The 18862-nt window shown below is 42.1% G+C and overlaps 1 protein-coding gene across 1 annotated transcript in view; it reads right to left on the bottom strand.

Moving 5' to 3' along the window:
- The window catches only part of necab2 (N-terminal EF-hand calcium binding protein 2), a gene marked incomplete at its 5' end in the record, with an annotated part of 169635 nt that overhangs the window by 79239 nt on the left and 71534 nt on the right, over nt 1-18862 (bottom strand). The window contains 3 exons of the mRNA XM_084171902.1: nt 9014-9111; nt 11065-11090; nt 17390-17498. Coding sequence (XP_084028028.1) covers nt 9014-9111; nt 11065-11090; nt 17390-17498 — 233 coding nt within the window. The remainder of the gene's footprint in view (nt 1-9013; nt 9112-11064; nt 11091-17389; nt 17499-18862) is intronic.

Raw genomic sequence — 18862 nt, 5'->3', positions numbered from 1 at the left:
TTTATCGATGGTACCCGTATCCAGGGTAGATAAAGCACAGTTCTATTATTAGGTTACGTCATTTCTTTAAAGACGTTGCTACTAATTTAGTGGTATTGCTATAAGATGTGATTTATAAAACGTTTTATACTTTCTTTTAAAAACAGCCTAATTTTGGGTTGTAAATATTTATTTCTTCTTTATTCATTATGCACAACTTGTTTTAAATCCTTCACTATTTCAGCTGGGCTCTCTACTCGATAGGTTTAGTTTTTCCCACTACAAGCACATTATGTGTGGATATCTTTGCGTGGGGATTAGCGGTTACCTTGCTCTATTAGGTGACCATGGTGAGTTTCACAACCAAATATATATATGCTATTGCTTGACAAAAAAAAAAAAATGTCGACCAACAGCCTATCAGCCAAACAATCCACCAGTCGACTAATTGGGGTCAGCCCTAGTTCGCATACACTTCTTATGACTGGCAGCATGGTGCAAGCAGCTGTGTTGTTGCCGAGCAACCGACCCGGTTGCTATAGGCCACCAAGTGCGAACCGTCAGTATTTAAATAATATGTGTGAAATGCTTGATAGTGTATGTGATGTAAACAGAGAGGTCTACTTTATTGGGGACCTGAATATTGACTGGTTTTCATCAAGCTGTTCGCTCAAGAGGAAGCTTCTTACTGTAACCAGTTCCTGTAAACTGGTTCAGGTTATTAATCAACCTACCAGGGTGTTTACAAACACTACAGGAACAAGATCATCCACATGTATCCATCACATTTTTACTAATACTGTAGAACTTTGTTCTAAAGCTGTATCCGTACCCATTAGATGCAGTGATCACAATATAGTGGCTATATCCAGGAAAGCCAAAGTTCCAACAGCTGGGCCTAAAATAGTGTATAAGAGATCATACAAAAGATTTTGCTGTGACTCATATGTGGATGACGTAAAAAATATTTGTTGGTCTGATGTGATTAATAAGGAGCATCCAGATGCTGCACTTGATGAATTTATGAAATTGCTTCTCCCAATTATTGATAAACATGCACCTGTTAGGAAACTGACTGTTAGAACTGTTAAGGCTCCATGGATTGATGAGGAATTCAAAAACGGTATGGTTGAAAGAGATGGGGCAAAAGGAGTGGCTAATAAGTCTGGCTGCACATCTGACTGGTTGACTTACTGCAAATTGAGAAATTATGTGACTAAACTCAACAAAAAGAAGAAGAAACTGTATTATGAAGCCAAGATCAATGGAAGAAAACTTTGGAGTACTTTAAATGAAATTATGGGTACAAAGACAAATTCAACTCCATCTTTCATCAAATCAGATGGCTTATTCATCCCAAAACCATTTGATGTTGCCAATTATTTTAATGATTACTTCATTGGCAAAGTGGGCAAACTTAGGCAGGAAATGCCAACAATGAACAGTGAGCCATCGTATTCATGCATAAAAAAACTAATAATGAAAGAAAAGCATTGCAAGTTTGAATTTTGTAAAGTTAGTGTGGGAGAGGTGGAATAATTATTGTTATCGATCAATAATGACAAACCTCCTAGCATTGACAACTTAGATGGAAAGCTACTGAGGATGGTAGCTGACTCTATAGCCACTCCTATCTGTCATATCTTTCATCTGAGCCTAGAGGAAAGTCTTTGTCCTCAGGCCTGGAGGGAAGCCAAAGTAATTCCGCTACCCAAGAATGGTAAAGCGGCCTTTACTGGTTCTAACAGTAGACCTATAAGCTTGCTGCCAGCTCTAAGCAAACTGTTGTAAAAAAAAGTTTTGGACCAAATACAATGCTATTTCTCTGTAAACAAATTAACAACAGACTTTCAACATGCTTATAGGGAAGGGCACTCAACATGTACTGCACTGACACAAATGACTGATGATTGGTTGAAAGAAATTGATAATAAGAAGATTGTGGGAGATGTACTGTTAGATTTCAGTGCAGCCTTTGATATTATTGACCATAACCTGTTGTTGTTATGGCTTTTCACCCTCTGCCATATCGTGGATTCAGAGCTATCTATCTAATAGAACTCAAATAGTTTTCTTTAATGAAAGTTTCTCTAATGTCAAACATGTAAAGTGTGGTGCACCACAGGGCAGCTCTCTAGGCCATCTACTTTTTTCTATTTTTACCAATGACCTGCCACTGGCATTAAACAAAGCATGTGTGTCCATGTATGCTGATGATTCAACCATATACGCATCAGCAACCACAGCTAATGAAGTCACCGAAACCCTTAACAAAGAGTTGCGGTCTGTTTTGGAATGGGTGGCCACTAATAAACTGGTCCTGAACATCTCTAAAACTAAGCATTGTATTTGGTACAAATCATTCCCTAGGTTCTAGACCTCAGCTGAATCTGGTAATGAATGGTGTGGCTGTTGAACAAGTTGAGGAGACTAAATTACTTGGCGTTACCTTAGATTGTAAACTATCATGGTCAAAACAATATATAGATTCATGGTTGTAAAGATGGGGAGATGTCTGTCCATAATAAAGAGATGCTCTGCTTTTTTGACACCACACTCCAAAAAGCAAGTTCTGCAGGCTCTAGTTTAGTCTAATCTTGATTATTGTCCAGTCGTGTGGTCCAGTGCTGCAAGGAAATACCTAGTTAAGTTGCTGCAGCTGGCCCAAAACAGAGCGGCACGTCTTGCTCTTCATTGTAAATCAGAGGGCTGATATAAATACTATGCATGCCAGTCTCTCTTGGCTAAGAGTTGAGGAGAGACTGACTGCATCACTTCTTTTTATAAGAAACATTCATGTGTTGAAAATCCCAAATTGTTTGCATAGTCAACTTACACACACACTTACCCCACCAGACATGCCACCAGGGGTATTTTCACAGTCCCCAAATCCAGAACAAATTCAAGAAAGCTTACAGTGTTATATAGAGCCATTATTGCATGGAACCTGCTTTCAAAAAACTGATAAATCACAGCACAACGCCTCTCCCCTATTTGACCTAGATAGTTTGTGTGTATGTATTGATATGTAGGCTATGTGTGCCTTTTTTGTCCTTGAGCTGTTCTTGTCTATTAATGTTCTGTATTATGTGATTTATCTGTTTTTTTAAACCAGGTTTTCTGTTCACTTGAGCAATATGAGATGTAACAGAGTTCCATGCAATAATGGCTCTATATAATACTGTACGCTTTCTTGAATTTGTTCTGGATTTGGGGACAGTGAAAAGTTAAGTAAAAAAAAAAAGTAAAAGATAAGTTGACTATGCAAACAATTTGGGATTTTCAACACATTGTTTCTTATAAAAAGTGTGAAGTGATGCAGTCAGTCTCTCCTAAACTCTTAGCCAAGAGAGACTGGCATGCATAGTATTTAACCACGTGAGTAATCCTGCAGCTTGACAGAGACAAGGTGTTAAAACTACTCTACCACTACCAGAGGAAGGCAGAGACTTAATCACTCGCTTCTTTCTTAATTACCAGAGATTTGTGTGAAAGGTCAGGATGCATCATTTCAAGCTCCTGTTTATTAGTTACTTAATAACCACTTTTGAGAATTGGTTTGCATATTTCATTTCCATCCTAAAAAGGGATTACAACTGTCCCTCTAATTGACACATAGACTGTCACAGGATTAATATTTAATGAAGTGAATGGAAATATCACATTTAAATTAATTATTAGTGGTATGTCCCTTGAGACTTGAAGGATAGACTGTGAGTGATGGGACTCACAAACAGAGAGGGTACTATCAATAGCTTCTTCTATAAACCAGTCAGGAAATCACGCAAACACCACATGGATTTGAGCCTGGGTTGTTCGATTAGCCAACATCAAATAGACATCTATCTCCTGGGCTTTATTCTCCAGCGAGGCGAGAGAGAACACCTGACACACTCTCCAGGAGAAATGCCAAAATGGACATGATTGCAATCAAACTCAAGTGATGTGGAACTCAATACTGCGTCCAAAGTTCAAAGGTAGAAAGCAGCACACAGCTGCTTAATTTAAAGGGAGGGGTTAATGTCAGTCATTGAAGCCTGTCTAGAGGGCGCATACTCAGAGGGAGAGGCTATACGGACACGGCTGGTGCCCAAATTGATGACGTACAGTATGTCGTGTTGCTGAGAGTTGAGTATGGAGACGAATGAATTCGGTTCAGTCAGTCGAGCTGATGATGAGCCCTTCCCAGCTAGCTAGTTTATGCTGGCAACAACAGCAGCATGGCGCTAGTTAAAACTTGTAAAAGAAAGTGATGTTTATTTCAGCGAAGTAGGCCTATTGGTCACCATCTGGATGTCACAGTGACATACCAATTAGCTAACGTAGCGACAAGCCGGTGCGAATTACCAGTACAACAGTGTTGTATCGAGGTGGTTGCCGATGTGAGTTGCTTCCCACTCTGCATTAGTTGTTTCCTACTGGGCAGCTGTAGGCTGTCACGTGTTGCTGGCGGTAGCTAACATGGCCAATTTGTACCATCCCACTTGATTTTATTTAGAGTAGGATAGCAGACTATACGAGAAATAACTTGTAACATTGGTAGTAACCATCTGGATGTCACCGTGATACAGCCTACTGCTCAATGGGGAGAGTGTCCTTTGCTCCTGCTTGCCGCAGCATATATCAGGCCAGGGTGACAGCTAAAGCTAATTTATTGTAGTAACTACGGCATTAACATCTACATTTTTGTAAAACAAAAAAACAAACAATTACTCAGATAAGTCCCAACTTCGGCAGACAAGTTTCAAATTCTCGCTGAAGTTTCTAGCCACAAGCATTAACTAGCTAGCTGGGAAGGGCTCATCAGGACGACTGACTGAACCGAATTCGTTCATCTCCACTCAACTCTCGCTCTGCGACATTCGTCATCCATTTAGGCACCAGGCATGTCCATATAGCCTTTCCAATGCTCAGGAGAGGGAGAGAACAAGGAAGTCTACAATGTCAGCAAGCAGCAGGATTGTGCTGCACACCATAAGGCAGACATTTTAAGCATGAAAGCAGCATTCTTTAATTTTCTCTCTTTCCCCTGGAAAATGTCACACTCTGTACAGAGGGAAACATCAGAGCATAGCAGCAGAGTCTATGCTGCAAGAGAAGAGAGAGGAACAACTGCTGTGAGAGAAGGAAAAATTACTAAAAGAGCGAATAAGAAGATATAGATGGTGGAGAAAAGGGTGGAGGAAGAGAAGGAGGAAGAGGTGGAAGATGGAGGAAGAGACTTGACAGTGGTGGAAAAAAAGGACTCTAACCTGCAGTACTTATATATAGCTTGGCAGGCCCTGTCCTGGCCGTTCTGCCGCCCTAGGCAGACAAAACAAATTGCCGCCCTCCTCCCACGCAAAACTAGAATAGTGTAGCCTACACTGTTGGCCCGCAATGGGATTTTATGAATGCCCATCCATGTGGTAAGCCTACCGTTTGTAAAACAGGCAGTTGCATTAGGTTTATTAGTCCTGATTCCTGTGACTACTCATTTTGGCTATTTAAGCTCTGCATCAACTACCCAACTTTATCAGGAGTTATCATGAGCCTACAGTACCTTCAGAAAGTATTCACACATCTTGACAGGCGTCCTTCTTAACTCAGATGCCGAAGAGGAAGGAAACCGGTCAGGGATTTCACCATGAGGCCAATGGTGAGTTTAATGGCTGTGATATGAGAGAACTGAGGATGGATCAACAACATTGTAGTTACTCCACTATACTAACCTAATTGACGGAGTGAAAGAAGGAAGCCTGTACAGAATACAAATATTCCAAAACATGCATCCTGTGTGCAACGAGGCACTAAAGTAATACTGCAAAAAATGTGGAAAAGCAATTAACTTTTTGTCCTGAATACAAAGTGTTATGTTTGGGGCAAATCCAACAGAACACATCACTGAGTACCACTCTTCATATTTTCAAGCATGGTGGTAGCTGCATCATCTTATGGGTATGCTTGTATATGGGTATGCTTATCATCGGCAAGGACTACGATGTTCTTTTGGATAAAAATTAATGGAATAGAGCTAAGTACTGGCAAAATCCTAGAGGAAAACCTGGTTCTGTCTGCTTTCCAACAGACACTGGGAGACAAATTCACTTTTCAGCAGGACAATAACCTAAAACACAAGGCCAAATATACACTGAGTGTACAAAACATTAGGAACACCATTATATTAAGTTGCACCCCCCTTTGTCCTCAGAACAGCCTCAGTTCATCGGGGCATGGACTCTACAAGCTGGCCCATGTTGTCTCCAATGCTTCCCAAAGTTGTGTCAAGTTGGCTGGATGTCTTTTGGGTGGTGGACCATTCTTGATACACACTGGAAACTGTTGAGCGTAAAAAACCCAGCAGCGTTTCAGTTCTTGACACACTCAAACCGGTGCGCCTGGCACCTACTACCATACCCTGTTCAAAGGCACTTAAATATTTTGCCCTTCCCATTCACCCTCTTAATGGCACACATACACAATCCATGTCTCAATTGTCTCAAGGCTTAAAAATCCTTCTTTAACCTGTCTCCTCCCCTTCATTTACACTGATTGAAGTGGATTTAACAAGTGACATCAATAAGGTATCATAGCTTTCATCTAGATTCACCTGGTCAGTCTATGTCATGGAAAGATCAGGTGTTCCTAATGTTTTGTATATTCAGTGTACACTGGAGTTGCTTACCAAGACAACATTGAATGTTCCTGAGTGGCCTAGTTACAGTTTTGACTTAAATTGGCTTGAAAATCTATGGCAAGACTTCAAAATGGCTGTCTAGCAATGATCAACAACCAACTTGACACAGCTTGAAGAATTAAAAAAAGAATAATGTGCAAATATTGTACAATCCAGTTGTCCAAAAGCATGTTTTCACTTTGTCATTATGGGGTACTGTGTGTAGATGGGTGAGATTTTTTTTGTTTGAATTCAGGCTGTAACAACAAAATGTGGAATAAGTCAAGGGGTATAAATACTTTCTTAAGGCACTGTATTTGCAAAGAGAATCCATGTGTTTACACAGCGGGAAATGCAGAAGTATTTTATTTTTCGCTATTATACAGCTTGTCATAAATTTACGAATACAAACTTGAAATCACTGATTATAATGACAATTTGCCCACAGGGTGAAACTCCCGGACAGCAGTTGTGAGTAGCTTGATTTTTCATTCCATATTCTCCATTTTACTTGGACCTGTCCAGTTTTAGGATTTATTGTTTGATATAGGATATATTGGATATAGGATATATTGTTGATATATATTGTTAATATACAGTACCAGCCAAAAGTTTGGACATTCAAGGGTTTTTCTTAATTTTTACTATTTGCTGGTGACACTGGTCTGTGCTTTCTTTAGAATTCAAGGCACACTTAACCAGCATGGCTACCACAGCATTCTGCAGCGATACGCCTTCCCGTCTTGTTTGCGCTTAGTGGGACTATCATTTGTTTTTCAACAGGACAATGACCCAACACACCTCCAGGCTGTGTAAGGGCTATTTTACCAAGAAGGAGAGTGATGGAGTGCTGCATCAGATGACCTGGCCACCACAATCACCCGACCTCAACCCAATTGAGAGGGTTTGGGATGAGTTGGACCGCAGAGTGAAGGAAAAGCAGCCAACAAGTGCTGAGTATATGTGGGAACTCCTTCAAGACGGTTGGAAAAGCATTCGAGGTGAAGCTGGTTTAGAGAATGCCAAGAGTGTGCAAAGCTGTCATGAAAACAAAGGGTGGCTACTTTGGTTACTACATGATTCCATATGTGTTATTTCATAGTTTTGATGTCTTCACTATTATTCTACAATGTAGAAAATAGTAAAAATAAAGAAAAACCCTTGAATGAGTAGGTGTGTCCAAACTTTTGACTGGTACTGTATACATTGTTGATATATGTCTTATTCACATTGAAGCACATTTTTTATTTGATTGAGTGCCAGGTTAGGCTATTGATCAGAGAAGCGTGCATGATGTAACAAGTGTGTCTCATGACAGGCTACAGAAAACGCCACATACCCATTCTACCCTAGGCTATAGGCTACATGATCTATGTTAGATTCTTTTTTGACGAAACAATGATGGAACGCCGCAGTGGTGCGTCTCTCCAACAGCACCATAGAGAGGCGCACTGGGCATGGACAAGCTAAATATTTTGCGCCCCTGCCTTTGACAAAGTGGGCACTGCTTATCACAGGGCGGTATCAGCGCTCACCTAAATAGCCCATATGCCAATGGGTGAGAGAAATTGTCATTGGTTTTTTGGGCAGAATTATGTGAGGTGTTTTGTGTTGACTTGGTCAGTTTAGCTTGGAAATTGCCGCCCTCGTCAATCTGCCGCGCTAGGCGGCTGCCTAATCCTGCCTAATGGGCTGGCTGGCCCTGTAGCTTGGTTCTATCAATTACAAGGACTGTAAACTGCACAGGATGCCCTGGAGAAAGAAAGCGGTGGTGAGAGCTGATACATAAAACAGCAGTTGTTCATTATAATGAGGAGAGGTAACTAGCTGCTGGCTTTGCGTCGCTGGATGCCCTGGAGCTCAGAGCTACAGAGTAGCATCATCAGGTTGAACCCAGACACAATGGTAATGAGAAGCCAGGCACAAACAGAATATGGAAGTGAAGCTCTGAAACGAAAGGCTATATATAGCCCCTATCTGAGCTGCTGCCACACTAACACATTAGCGTACCACACACGTCTACTGTAACTCCCAGTCCTCTCTGCCGCACATGGGCTTTACATTAGATTACTGGTGGAAAGAGGAGCTTTCAGCCCCATATTGCTAGGAATTGTCTATAAGAAAGAACATCCTCAGCTTAATAATAATATAATATAATAATATAATAATACAATAATAATAGCTTAAGTAGGCTCAGCTCCAAAGCAATGTTTTCTGGTGGTGGATGAGGTGACTCCCCACCTTGCAATGTAAACCACATTGAACACTCATGCAAATTAATAACACATACAGTAGTACAGACAGGACAAACAGGCAGACAGACATGCACACATACATCTAATCGCATCTAATAGCGTAGCGTACCAGGTTGACACTCACCTTCTTGGTGAAGTCCATAGCTCTGAGGATGGACAGGTTGAGAGTCTCCAGGGAGGCCAGTACACCCTCATAGTCACCCATGTGTTTGACAAAGTAGTCTCGAGGGAGAGGACAGAGGTAAGAGGGTTACACACTAGAGCCGACCGATATATCGGTTCACCGATATTATCGGCTGATATTGGCCTTTTACCGCTATCAGACGATAATTCCACCAATAACCGGTATTCAATAAATAGGATGAAAAAAGGGACTCTCATGCTTATCTGAACACTTGCGGCCATTCTCATGATGTGTCATTATTGTCACAATGTATGAAATCAACATTTGAAGCATAGTTATTGGACAATTGCTGTTTTGGGTGGTAATTTATGAGAATTCAGTGTGGAAAAATGACACTTTTTCATTTCCCCGCTCTAAAATAGTATATCGGCAGATACAGTGGGGAGAACAAGTATTTGATACACTGCCGATTTTGCAGGTTTTCCTACTTACAAAGCATGTAGAGGTCTGTAATTTTTATCATAGGTACACTTCAACTGTGAGAGACGGAATCTAAAACAAAAATCCAGAAAATCACATTGTATGATTTTTAAGTAATTAATTTGCATTTTATTGCATGACATAAGTATTTGATCACCTAACAACCAGTAAGAATTCCGGCTCTCACAGACCTATTAGTTTTTCTTTAAGAAGCCCTCCTGTTCTCCACTCATTACCTGTATTAACTGCACCTGTTTGAACTCGTTACCTGTATAAAAGACACCTGTCCACACACTCAATCAAACAGACTCCAACCTCTCCACAATGGCCAAGACCAGAGCGCTGTGTAAGGACATCAGGGTTAAAATTGTAGACCTGCACAAGGTTGGGATGGGCTACAGGACAATAGGCAAGCAGCTTGGTGAGAAGGCAACAACTGTTGGCGCAATTATTAGAAAATGGAAGAAGTTCAAGATGACGGTCAATCACCCTCGGTCTGGGGCTCCATGCAAGATCTCACCTCGTGGGGCATCAATGATCATGAGGAAGGTGAGGGATCAGTCCAGAACTACACGGCAGGACCTGGTCAATGACCTGAAGAGAGCTGGGACCACAGTCTCAAAGAAAACCATTAGTAACACACTACGCCATCATGGATTAAAATCCTGCAGCGCACGCAAGGTCCCCCTGCTCAAGCCAGCGCATGTCCAGGCCCGTCTGAAGTTTGCCAATGACCATCTGGATGATCCAGAGGAGGAATGGGAGAAGGTCATGTGGTCTGATGAGACAAAAATAGAGCTTTTTGGTCTAAACTCCACTCGCCGTGTTTGGAGGAAGAAGAAGGATGAGTACAACCCCAAGAACACCATCCCAACCGTGAAGCATGGAGGTGGAAAAATCATTCTTTGGGGATGCTTTTCTGCAAAGGGGACAAGACGACTGCACCGTATTGAGGGGAGGATGAAAGGGGCCATGTATCGCGAGATCTTGGCCAACAACCTCCTTGGTCGTGGCTGGGTCTTCCAGCATGACAACGACCCGAAACACACAGCCAGGGCAACTAAGGAGTGGCTCCGTAAGAAGCATCTCAAGGTCCTGGAGTGGCTTTTAGATTCCGTCTCTCACAGTTGAAGTGTACCTATGATAAAAATTACAGACCTCTACATGCTTTGTAAGTAGGAAAACCTGCAAAATCGGCAGTGTATCAAATACTTGTTCTCCCCACTGTATATCGTTAAGTTTTGTCCCCCCCAAAAATCTTAATTGTATTGGAGCCAAAAGAACATATAGGTCGGACTCTAGTACACACACATACACATGCATACAGGAACGCACACACTTAGGGGACTACCGACTAGCTATGTGATAAATAAATTCTTCACTTGAATGCTACAAAATCAGATATTCTACTGGGAAGTTTGGGATTAGTGTGAAGCCAGAAAACTATACATGGCATATTGACTTCACAGATTGATTTGGTCATACATTCACATATACAATACATCCAAAGACACACACAAACACATGTAAGGCTCACAGATACACACATAGATGAATCTGTTAATACTTACCACAGAGTTCCTTAGTGTCAACATTACTAACACACCACAGGTTAGTTAGGAGCAGCATCGGGAGAGAGGGAAGAGGCAGTGGGAGAATGCGGTAAGAAACACAGGAAAGGCTGGCATGCAACACAACATGATCTATAACCATCTATATCTATACTACTCCATCAGGGGGGAGCAGTAGGTCCACAATAATTTGACAAGACCCTAACTTAAATCAGAAGCGTATCTGTTCTCATGAATTCAGCTTCAGGTCACTCAATCTTTATTCATTTTGTATCTTATTATTCACTGGCTGCTACAAATCACTGATTAGAAGTCTCTACAAAGGCGGAGTGTGGGAACCAGATTGATGAGGAGCAGGAATAAGGAAAACAGTTCATCTTTGCTTGCTGTGGTCTGGGCAGTCGATAAATCAGATTGACGTTAAATAGCAAAAGTTTACATTGTAATTTAAAGTTTTAAACAGGCCAATCAAGTATCTCCCAACAGTAACTGGTTATATTGCTGAGTAACGGTGAAGGGAAAGAAAACCTTCGAATAAAATCTAAATATTTATTACATAAAAAGCATTTAGTCATGATTAAAGAGAAATTGAGTGGAACTATATATTTTTCAATCAATATTCTAATGAGAGAATGCATTTAGTGTCTGAAAATAACAAGATTGATGACATGGATGGCCAGGAGTACTGTACAATGCCATCCAGAATGACAGTGAAAGAAGGTGAAAGAGAAAAAGGGAGAGAGGGAGGAGATAAGAGGAGAGACCACAGGTAACACAGGAACTGGAGGACTGCCCTTAATCCGCAATTCTTTCATCATACTCTCTCTCTTCCCTGGTGTTTCATCTTTCTCTTTATCATTCTCATTTTCTCTTCTGAATCTAGAGGTGTCATCAACAAAGGCCTGTCAGCTAAAGGTCACACCAAATCCATATAAAAAGATCTTGAAAAACTGGATGTGACATTTATGAGTATAGATAAATTGTATACTTTGCAAGCAAACACACACACACACACACACCGTCTCAGACTAGTGACATGTCCTCCTAAATGTAACACACTTTATTTGAACAGTCCTGATCATAACTAGAAAGCAGATCATGATCTACAGTGCATTTGGAAAGCATTCAGACCCCTTGACTTTTTCCACATTTTGTTATGTTACAGCCTTATTCTAAAATTGATTAAATTACTTTTTTTCCATATCAATCTACACAAAATACCCCATAATGACAAAACGAAAACAGGTTTTTAGAAATTTTTGCACATTTATTAAAAATAAAAAACAGAAATACCTTATTTACATAAGTATTCAGGCACTTTGCTATGAGACTCGAAATTGAGCTCAGGTGTATCCTGTTTCCATTGATCATCTTTGAGATGTGTCTACAACTAGATTGGTGTCCACCTGTGCTAAATTCAATTGACCTGACATGATTGACACCTGTCTATGTTGAGGCACAGATCTGGGGAAGGGCACCAAAACATTTTTTGCAGCATTGAAGGTCCCCAAGAACACAATGGTCTCCATCATTCTTAAATAGAAAAAGTTTAGAACCATCAAGACTCTTCCTTGAGCTGGCCGCCCGGACAAACAGAGCAATCAAGGGAGAAGGGCCTTGGTCAGGGAGGTGACCAAGAACCCGATGGTCACTCTGACAGAGCTCTAGAGTTCCCCTGTGGAGACGGAAGAACAACCAGCTCTGCAGCACTCCACCATTCAGGCCTTTATGGTAGAGTGGCCAGACGGAAGCCACTCCTCAGTAAAAGGCACATGGCAGCCCGCTTGGAGTTTGCCAAAAGGCACCTAAAGGAATCTCAGACCATGCGAAACAAGATTCTCTGGTCTGATGAAACCAAGATTGAACTCTTTGGCCTGAATGCCAAGCGTCACATCTGAAGGAAACCTGGCACCATCCCTACGGTGAAACATGGTGGGGATAGCATCATGCTGTGGGGATATTTTTCAGCGGCAGGGACTGGGAGACTAATCAGGGTCGAGGGAAAGATTAACAGAGCAAAGTACAGAAAGATCCTTGATGATCACCTGCTCCAGAGCGCTCAGGACCTCAGACTGGGGCAAAGGTTCACCTTCCAACAGGACAACGACCCTAAGCACACAGCCAAGACAACACAGGAGTGGCTTCGGGACAAGTCTCTGAATGTCCTTGAGTGGTCCAGCCAGAGCCCAGACTTGAACCCGATCGAACATCTCTGGAGAGACCTGAAAATAGCTGTGCAGTGACACTCCCCATCCAACCTGACAGAGCTTGAAAGGATCTGCAGAGAAGAATGGGAGAAACTCAAATACAGGTATGCCAAGCTTGTAGCGTCATACTTAAGAAGACTCAAGGCTGTAATGGCTGGCAAAGGTGCTTCAACAAAGTACTGAGTAAAGGGTCTGAATACTTATGTAAATATGATATTTCCATTTTTTTTTTTATACATTTGCAAACATTACTGCACACCTGTTTTTGCTTTTGCTTTGCATTCCACCCTACTACTGTCAACCCTGTTCTATTCCTTTTTACCTCTCATTTCCTCTCCTCTCTGTTCCCTCCCCTCCTCCCTTCTGCTCCCTGCTAAGGCATACTTCACTTCTGGCTGTGCTGGTTCATTATTTAATGAGAGGGAGGCACTAGACCTGGAGAACAGGGACTTGAGCTCAGCAGCTGCACGCGTCCTCTCTTTTACATAATTCAATCTGAAATGTGATTAAAGACAATGCACACAGTGTAGCAGCCTGACACTGAGAGGGGAGAAATGTGGCAAAATACACACAGGCAGGGCTGGCCTACTAAACAGTTATATATATATATATATATATATATATATATATATATATATATATATATATATATATATATATATATATATACATATACAGTGGGGAGAACAAGTATTTGATACACTGCCGATTCTGCAGGTTTTCCTACTTACAAAGCATGTAGAGGTCTGTAATTTTTATCATAGGTACACTTCAACTGTGAGAGACGGAATCTAAAACAAAAATCCAGAAAATCACATTGTATGATTTTTAAGTAACTAATTTGCATTTTATTGCATGACATAAGTATTTGATCACCTACCAACCAGTAAGAATTCCAGCTCTCACAGACCTGTTAGTTTTTCTTTAAGAAGCCCTCCTGTTCTCCACTCATTACCTGTAGTAACTGCACCTGTTTGAACTCGTTACCTGTATAAAAGACACCTGTCCACACACTCAATCAAACAGACTCCAACCTCTCCACAATGGCCAAGACCAGAGAGCTGTGTAAGGACATCAGGGATAAAATTGTAGACCTGCACAAGGCTGGGATAGGCTACAGGACAATAGGCAAGCAGCTTGGTGAGAAGGCAACAACTGTTGGCGCAATTATTAGAAAATGGAAGAAGTTCAAGATGACAGTCAATCACCCTCGGTCTGGGGCTCCATGCAAGATCTCACCTCGTGGGGCATCAATGATCATGAGGAAGGTGAGGGATCAGCCCAGAACTACATGGCAGGACCTGGTCAATGACCTGAAGAGAGCTGGGACCACAGTCTCAAAGAAAACCATTAGTAACACACTACGCCGTCATGGATTAAAATCCTGCAGCGCACGCAAGGTCCCCCTGCTCAAGCCAGCGCATGTCCAGGCCCGTCTGAAGTTTGCCAATGACCATCTGGATGATCCAGAGGAGGAATGGGAGAAGGTCATGTGGTCTGATGAGATAAAAATAGAGCTTTTTGGTCTAAACTCCACTTGCCGTGTTTGGAGGAAGAAGAAGGATGAGTACAACCACAAGAACACCATCCCAACCATGAAGCATGGAGATGGAAACATCATTCTTTGGGGATGCTTTTCTGCAAAGGGGACAGGACGACTGCACCGTATTGAGGGGAGGATGGATGGGGCCATGTATCGCGAGATCTTGGCCAACAACCTCCTTCCCTCAGTAAGAGCATTGAAGATGGGTCGTGGCTGGGTCTTCCAGCATGACAACGACCTGAAACACACAGCCAGGGCAACTAAGGAGTGGCTCCGTAAGAAGCATCTCAAGGTCCTGGAGTGGTCTAGCCAGTCTCCAGACCTGAACCCAATAGAAAATCTTTGGAGGGAGCTGAAAGTCCGTATTGCCCAGTGACAGGCCCGAAACCTGAAGGATCTGGAGAAGGTCTGTATGGAGGAGTGGGCCAAAATCCCTGCTGCAGTGTGTGCAAACCTGGTCAAGACCTACAGGAAACGTATGATCTCTGTAATTGCAAACAAAGGTTTCTGTACCAAATATTAAGTTCTGCTTTTCTGATGTATCAAATACAATGTGATTTTCTGGATTTTTGTTTTAGATTCCGTCTCTCACAGTTGAAGTGTACCTATGATAAAAATTACAGACCTCTACATGCTTTGTAAGTAGGACAACCTGCAAAATCGGCAGTGTATCAAATACTTGTTCTCCCCACTGTATATACAGTGGGGAAAAAAAGTATTTAGTTAGCCACCAATTGTGCAAGTTCTCCCACTTAAAAAGATGAGAGAGGCCTGTAATTTTCATCATAGGTACACGTCAACTATGACAGACAAATTGAGAAAAAAAATCCAGAAAATCACATTGTAGGAATTTTTATGAATTTATTTGCAAATTATGGTGGAAAATAAGTATTTGGTCACCTACAAACAAGCAAGATTTCTGGCTCTCACAGACCTGTAACTTCTTCTTTAAGAGGCTCCTCTGTCCTCCACTCGTTACCTGTATTAATGGCACCTGTTTGAACTTGTTATCAGTATAAAAGACACCTGTCCACAACCTCAAACAGTCACACTCCAAACTCCACTATGGCCAAGACCAACGAGCTGTCAAAGGACACCAGAAACTAAATTGTAGACCTGCACCAGGCTAGGAAGACTGAATCTGCAATAGGTAAGCAGCTTGGTTTGAAGAAATCAACTGTGGGAGCAATTATTAGGAAATGGAAGACATGCAAGACCACTGATAATCTCCCTCGATCTGGGGCTCCACGCAAGATCTCACCCCATGGGGTCAAAATGATCACAATAACGGTGAGCAAAAATCCCAGAACCACACGGGGGGACCTAGTGAATGACCTGCAGAGAGCTGGGACCAAAGTAACAAAGCCTACCATCAGTAACACACTACGCCGCCAGGGACTCAAATCCTGCAGTGCCAGACGTGTCCCCCTGCTTAACCCAGTACATGTCCATGCCCGTCTGAAGTTTGCTAGAGTGCATTTGGATGATCCAGAAGAGGATTGGGAGAATGTCATATGGTCAGATGAAACCAAAATAGAACTTTTTGGTAAAAACTCAACTCGTCGTGTTTGGAGGACAAAGAATGCTGAGTTGCATCCAAAGAACACCATACCTACTGTGAAGCATGGGGGTGGAAACATCATGCTTTGGGGCTGTTTTTCTGCAAAGGGACCAGGACGACTGATCCGTGTAAAGGAAAGAATGAATGGGTCATGTATCGTGAGATTTTGAGTGAAAACCTCCTTCCATCAGCAAGGGCATTGAAGATGAAACGTGGCTGGGTCTTTCAGCATGACAATGATCCCAAACACACCGCCCGGGCAACGAAGGAGTGGCTTCGTAAGAAGCATTTCAAGGTCCTGGACTGGCCTAGCCAGTCTCCAGATCTCAACCCCATAGAAAATCTTTGGAGGGAGTTGAAAGTCCGTGTTGCCCAGCGACAGCCCCAAAACATCACTGCTCTAGAGGAGATCTGCATGGAGGAATGGGCCAAAATACCAGCAACAGTGTGTGAAAACCTTGTGAAGACTTACAGAAAACGTTTGACCTGTGTCATTGCCAACAAAGGGTATATAACAAAGTATTGAGAAACTTTTGTTATTGACCAAATACTTATTTTCCACCATAATTTGCAAATAAATTCATTAAAAATCCTACAATGTGATTTTCTGGATTTTTTTTCTCATTTTGTCTGTCATAGTTGACGTGTACCTATGATGAAAATTACAGGCCTCTCTCATCTTTTTAAGTGGGAGAACTTGCACAATTGGTGGCTGACTAAATACTTTTTTTCCCCACTGTACACACACACACACCTGTAGGATAGGCCCATTTGCTCACATATGCAGACGCACACATGCACATCCTCCTTAGCCCTTATGTTAGTGAATAGGCTCCTAGCATGAAAAGAGGGACGTAAAGGTCCTGGGATGTCTCAGCTTTGGACAAGAGTAGACCGAAACTATAGGATGATTTGTGATCATTTCATATATATTCAATGCTATCTCCTCCCTGGGCTCCAGACCCAAATGGTCCAGTCCATACCTCTGCTTCAGCAGTGTGATGATGCTCTCACCTGGTGTTATCGGAGTCAATGGAGTGAAACAGATTCTCCAGCTCCTCCTCATTCAGTGTCCCGTCGGAGAAGAATGCCTGGAACTCGTCCAGAGACAGCTTCCCATCATCTGCAGGAGGAGAGGAGAAGTGGAGACAACCATCAGGTTAACAGCGGATATTAGCCATGCAGCTATACACCATGATCACTGCCATTACCACTAGGCTCATTGTGATTATATGTACAGCGCCAGTGAAAAGTTTGGACACACCTACTCATTCAAGGGTTTTTCTTTATTTTTTACATTGTAGAATAATAGTGAAGACATCAACACTATGAAATAACACATATGGAATCATGTAGTAACCAAAAAAGTGTTAAACAAATCAAAATATATTTGAGATTTGAGATTCTTCAAAGTAGCCACCCTTTGCCTTCATGACAACTTTGCACACTCTTGGCATTCTCTCAACCAGCTTCATAAGGAATGCTTTTCCGACAGTCTTGAAGGAGTTCTCACATATGCTGAGCACTTGTTGGCTGCTTTTCCTTCACTGTGCGGTCCAACTCATCCCAAACCCTCTCAATTGGGTTGAGGTCGGGTGATTGTGGAGGCCAGGTCATCTGATGCAGCACTCCATCACTCTCCTTGGTCAAATAGCCCTTACACAGCCTGGAGCTGTGTTTTGGGTCATTGTCCTGTTGAAAAACAAACGATAATCCCACTAAGCGCAAACCAGATGGGATACCGTATCGCTGCAGAATGCTGTGTTAGCCATGCTGGTTAAGTGTGCCTTGAATTCTAAAGAAATCACTGACAGTGTCACCAGCAAAGCACCTCCACACCATCACACCTCCTCCTCAATGCTTCACGGTGGGAACCACACATGCGGAGGTCATCCGTTCACCTACTCTGCGTCTCACAAAGACACACCGGTTGGAACCAAAAATCTCAAATTTGGACTCATCGGGCCAAATGGACAGATTTCATGTCCATTGCTCGTGTTTCTTGGCCCAAGCAAGTCCATTCTTCTTATTGGTGTCCTTTAGTAGTGGTTTCTTTGCAGCAATGTGACCATGAAGGCCTGATTCACCCAGTCTCCTCTGAACAGTTGATTTTGAGATGTCTGTTACTTGAACTCTGTGAAGCATTTATTTGGGCTGCAATCTGAGGTGCAGTTAACTCTAATGAATGTATCCTCTGCAGCAGAGGTAACTCTGGGTCTTCCTTTCCTGTGGCGGTCCTCATGAGAGCCAGTTTCATCATAGCGCTTGATGGTTTTTGCGACTGCACTTGAAGAAACTTTCAAAGTTCTTGACATTTTCTGGATTGACTGACCTTCATGTCTTAAAGTAATGATGGAGTGTCGTTTCTCTTTGCTTATTTGAGCTGTTCTTGCCATAATATGGACTTGGTCATTTACCAAATAGGGCTATCTTCTGTATACCACCCCTACCTTGTCACAACACAACTGATTGGCTCAAACACATTAA

Source organism: Coregonus lavaretus (assembly GCF_964263955.1).
Source record: "Coregonus lavaretus genome assembly, chromosome: 11".
In the NCBI taxonomy this organism is placed as follows: domain Eukaryota; kingdom Metazoa; phylum Chordata; class Actinopteri; order Salmoniformes; family Salmonidae; genus Coregonus; species Coregonus lavaretus.
The sequence above is the reverse complement of the archived record's forward strand: the minus strand, read 5'-3'. Positions and strand labels throughout refer to the sequence as shown.